Source organism: Etheostoma spectabile, chromosome 2, assembly GCF_008692095.1.
Source record: "Etheostoma spectabile isolate EspeVRDwgs_2016 chromosome 2, UIUC_Espe_1.0, whole genome shotgun sequence".
NCBI classification, from domain to species: Eukaryota; Metazoa; Chordata; class Actinopteri; order Perciformes; family Percidae; genus Etheostoma; species Etheostoma spectabile.
This window is the reverse complement of record NC_045734.1, coordinates 16,842,360-16,847,724: the sequence shown is the minus strand read 5'-3', so window position 1 is coordinate 16,847,724 and position 5,365 is coordinate 16,842,360. Positions and strand designations below refer to the sequence as shown.

The following is a 5,365-nucleotide window of genomic DNA, read 5'->3' as shown; positions in this document are numbered from 1 at the left end:
GTGTGTGTGTGTGTGTGTGTGTGTGTGTGTGTGAACCACTTTGGCACAATGGACAACCAATTCCTCTTTTCATACTGTATCTATTTTGTCTACAGAAACCGTTTTTATCCTCGAGTAACAATATGTGACTGCTTCCTAAGTGCTTTGGATTAGTTTGCTGTCACTGGTTTGGATAGGCCAAATTATTCCCTGAAATATTCCCTGAGGCTCTAAAAGGGCAGGGAACATGTTCTGAAAGAGACATCTTTTGGAGTGTCCGCGCCCTGGGGGCTAAAACTGGAAAGACATCATACTTGACTTGCCAGTTGCATTTGCTCTTTCCCATTATTTTTGGCTCTCTTTACTTTGAGCTGAACATATTTTAAAAAGGCACCATACACAGAGTGATTAAGCAGGTTTAGAGTCTTAAAAACACATTCCTTGTAAAAGTGTTTCATTTTCTTTAAAGGTACACGCACTTACTCCTTCTAGAGAGAATTTGCATGTCTAATCTCTCTCTGAGTTTATTCTGCAGTCGAGTCTACAAATTAGTAGTCTACAGTGTGATGCAAACTGAAATCCAAATACCCTACCAAAGTCATTTCCATTACAGACAACTGAAGAGAAACTATAGAAAAGATTAAAATAGCATTTAGTATTCAAAGCGTATTCTGTATTTCAACTAATATCATTTTTGATTAATTGTATATCCTTGGTTTATGTAAAATAGCCAGTGCAGTTATTTAGTAAGCTCATTTCAAGTTGTAATACTCACAATAACAAAGAAATGCACATCTATAGGAAAAGCTGATAGCAAGTACTAAGTAATCATAATACAAATACATATTTAAGAAATCAGACAAGTGAAATAAATATAAAGGACTACTCTATGTTTAAAATGTTTGGTCAGATTTGATAGCTTCTTCTCATGTATTCGAACAATTTCTTCTGCTCAGCCTAGAAAAGAGCAAGAAATAAGTCTCTTGTAATTTTGATTTTGATTTGTTTTATATTATTGTGTTGTTAGCTATTGATAAAATTATTTTGCAGTGGGGAAATAGTGTATGTGGTGAAAGTACCAAACTCTAAAATGCTTTTAGATTTCTCTACATATATTACCCTTCTATTTTACAACTCGTCAGGTCAGCACTGTCCATTTAGAAACGTTTTTGTACGTTTTTCTATTTCTGTTTTAATTTTGAAAAGATAAATAAAAAGCAGGAGCATTCATTGATACTTTTAGAGTCTTTTATGTATTCACAGAAAGAACGTTATGTAGCATTCAACACATCCACATTTTCATTAATATTATTTGTGCACAAACCAGGACCAAATACACACATACACACATCTTCACCCTCTTGCCTGTATACTCTCTGCTCCGCAGGGATCTGTGTACGATGCGACGTGGGCTCTGTTCACATGCACCACAAGTTTGCCTTGGTAGACGGTCGGCTGCTCATCACCGGCTCCCTCAACTGGACGCTGACAGCAGTGCAGAGCAACATGGAGAACGTCATTGTCACCGATGAGCCAGACCTGGTGCAACCCTTCATCAAGGAGTTCCACAGGTTGTGGATGCACAACGATCCAGCCCGATACCTCCACTCAAGTGACCAAAAACCTGCTCACAGTACCACCAGAACCTTGGACTAATAAGCCACGATGAACATTGAGTCAGAGGTCATCATCCTTTGAGGTAGAAGGTATGCATGTTAAATATGTTCAGGCAGTTTTGCCACAAAACATTGACAACATTGTATCTTTTCTTGTTCTGTTCTGTAGCTTCTGGCTTTGGAGGACTTCAAGTGACAATGTTACTGATCAAGATGATGGTAGTTTTGTGGCAGTTTTATTTTAAATATGTATCAGAAAATGGGTCTGATTTACTAGGCTATGTCTAGAGTTAAGAGTTCTGTTTGACTTTATTCTTTTTCTTATATTTTACGGTTTGGCTTAAGATGAAGATAACATCCACAAAATAGATGTGGTCCAGTTATATAGAGAATACCTCTCTTTGTGTTAGGTGAGAACATTTCTTATTTAAATAAAAAAGTAAAATAGGAATTTAGTAATTTTAGAAAATATAGGCTATTTTAGGAATTTGAGTTAAATACCTTTTATAAAAAAAGAAACAGTTCCCTATGTGTATAACTCTATTCTAAAGATCTGGCTGTGTGTTGTTTAAGGTGTGCTACTGAGGTCTGAGGGACGATGTTTTGCAAGCAGCAATAAAAAGCCTCTTTCACACTGCAGTTTTGGCAGGACTGTTGCGTCACTGCCCCACAGCTGTAGTTTTTCTCTTGCTCCAACATGATTTTCTCTGTTTTAAATTCACAGTCAGGCCTTACAGCACAAGCACATGCTGGTATCCTCAATGCTTAACAATACCATCCTTTGAGGTTTGCAAACCCAAGTAGGGCTGATCTTGTTTGGACATGATGAATGTGCCTTGGTGCAATGCTCACAGTCAGGAAGATGCTTGTTGAGGAAGACCAGGACTATTTGGGTTTGTATGATTCAAGACTGGGTAATATTTCAGCGACTTCATGAATCAGCTGCTATATTTTATCCATGGTATGAAAGTGACCAATTAAACTGAGAGGTCATGAGTTTGGACGTGATACTAGTGCGTAATGCTTGCGCAATTTAACACAGTTTACAGCAGGGGTGCCTGAGAGGTACTAATGAAACTCAAGCATAAATTACGACAAAATGATACCAGAAAATTAATGATTTAGCCTTCAAATAATAGTTTGACAGGACAAACAACCATGCAAAGTTTGTCAATGTTGTCTACCGCAGTCAATTAATCAGTTAGTGTATTGACATATTTTTTTATCTGCAACAATTTTGGGTCATTATATAGATATTAACTATCAATGTTTTTTTGGTTGGTCAAAACAACATTTTTCACTAGTTTCAGTCTAAACAATAAATTCAAACCAAAATTCTAACATTAAGGAATTCAGTTAGGCAAATAGTCACTCACAGCTCTACATATTAACATTGATGAGTACAAATACTATAATAATAGTTATGGGGTACTACACTATAGTATTGTCACTTCACAGAATCACAGAGGAGAATGAAAAGCAACAGCCACATATACTGAACATTGTAATATGCATGCACATTACAAAGTAAAATAATGACAACTCAACTTTGCTCCAAAGTTGCTTAAACAAATTACGGATGTGTTAAACATGTTTTTTTTAAAGGTTTTTGTCATGGTTTTCATTTTTACATAGCCTAAGTTTGAAAGTAAATGGGTGGTTTTATTTTGAAAATCCTTACCGGGAGTTCCATTTATATCCTTGCTGACTTGACTTGGGTTACACGGTGGGTGTCCCAGTGATAGGCACATGCACAGGCTGGAGATCCGGGAGCGGAGCGCCAGAAGTGAAGCGCCCAACTGCAACGCACGCCCATCGGCTTTCAGGTAGAGGTGATACCCGCGGGGAGGACAGGGGAGACAGACTCATATACAACGTTCGATGTAAGTTAACATTCAACACAGTTGTCAAAAATGTTTTTAATGCCATCAGGTTGTAGTTGAGCTACCGTATGGTGGGGCGATTTAGGCAAATTAGGCTAACTAGCCTACAGTGGCAACAGCATGTAAGCAAACTTTTATCTTCGTGTTTGTAGTACATCATGCTGGTTTGTGTAGCAATAACTAGATTAATTCAAGGTGTCAGCAAGTTTTGTGACTCCTTGTGCCTCCTTATACAAGCAGAAACGTAGCCTGGTCTTTCGAAGTGCACACCCATTTCCATTAACTACTTTTCACCTAACCACTTTATGTCAACATGTGCTGTAAGTCTTAGGACGCGATTGCTTTTATGCGAGATGCCCGGTTTTCATATGCATCCAGCGTTATAAACCTACACACACACACACACACACACACACACACACACGCGTTTGTACGTTTTTCACACTGATTTGTAGGCGCATGCGTGGATATTAATGTTTTGCTGTGTGTGTACAGCAGTACGCTGGCCAGTCCCTCTTTATGGTCTTGGAGGTGGTAATGCTGAGCTGGTCTCCTGAGAGATTGAAGTCAGCAGGGAGGACGAGTACAGAACTCAGCCTCTGGGGAAGGGGGGGGCTCCTTATAATGCAGAAAGAGAGTGTGGAGGGATAGGGTGAGATAATGATACATGAAGATCAAGAGGGATGCATAGTTGGATGGATGAAAATGAGAGTGAGTCAAGGAAGATAGATGGGTGTGTGTGTGTGTGTGTGTGTGTGTGGTGTGTGTGTGTGTGTGTTTTAAATGGCAGTGTCAGTAGGTTGATGGATGGTCAGATGGATGATGGATGAAATATACAGGGAGGGGAGGAGAATCAATTGCCCCCTCGCCCACCACTCAGCATCCACTGATCCCATAAGTTTTGCAACGTGATTCCATGTGACAAATGGACAGGGAGCAAGCAGTGGGCGACTGATAGAGGGAGAAACAGTGGAAGGAGCTCGCCCTGGTTGTGATTTATAACACAGGCATGAGAGCTCAGAGGGATGAGGGGGGAAGATAGACCATTTTTAAAACAACACTTCCATTTAACATCTCCCATTTAACATCTGCATAGCTACTGGATAGCTTCTGGATGCATGTGAGTGTGAATTCTCAAATTGCTGAGATTCCTCATTCTGACATTCAAAACACACGAGTACTGTCATACCACATCGCTGTCCCCCCACAATGTTTAAATAAGCCAGTATCAGCCAGGGAGGCTGGCGATGGAGCCAAAAAGGCTACTCAATATATATATATATATATATATATATATATTATATATACACACACACACACACACACACTACTGGTCAAAGCTTGGGGTCACTCACAAATTTCCATTGTAGACAGAATACCAGATGATCAGTTGCATTGTTTTTTCCAGGGCAGCAGTTTTCAGATTACATATGTGCTGACATAATTGCAAAGAGGTGCCAATGTTTTCTAGTTAGTTTTTTAAAATGATATCAGATTATAAACAGAAGTGCCTTTGGAACAGGGTGAATGGTTGCTGATAATGGGCAATGTAGATATTGCATTAAAGATCAGCCCCCACCCAGATCAGCTGGTATTCTGTCTTCATGGAGAGGAATAAAAATTTGTATGTGAACCCAAACTTTTGACCGGTAAAGTATATAACCAGCATAGGTGATTTATCAGCTGAGCACATAGTTGACATACATGTTGCAGATAGTTCTATAATACACTGGTGTAGAGGTAACTATGGACTTTGCAAGAGCTAGTACTAGTCCTATTTCTTCTTCACTTTTTAAGTTGTCATTACATACACTACTGGTCAAAAGTTTGGGGTCACTTACAAATTTCCATGTTACTCCATTATAGACAGAATACCAGCTGATCTGA

The 5,365-nt window shown here is 39.1% G+C and overlaps 2 protein-coding genes across 2 annotated transcripts in view; both read left to right on the top strand.

The window, feature by feature from the left end:
* The window catches only part of pld6 (phospholipase D family, member 6), a 4,579-nt gene extending 2,434 nt beyond the window's left edge, over positions 1-2,145 (top strand). The window contains exon 4 of the mRNA XM_032537507.1: positions 1,367-2,145. Within this exon, the coding sequence (XP_032393398.1) occupies positions 1,367-1,635 (269 nt within the window). The 3' untranslated portion in view covers positions 1,636-2,145. The remainder of the gene's footprint in view (positions 1-1,366) is intronic.
* A 1,140-nt stretch (positions 2,146-3,285) lies between these two features.
* The window catches only part of rab3da (RAB3D, member RAS oncogene family, a), a 9,874-nt gene continuing 7,794 nt past the window's right edge, over positions 3,286-5,365 (top strand). Inside the window, exon 1 of the mRNA XM_032537518.1 lies at positions 3,286-3,478. The gene's annotated coding sequence lies outside the window, so the exon portion shown is untranslated. The remainder of the gene's footprint in view (positions 3,479-5,365) is intronic.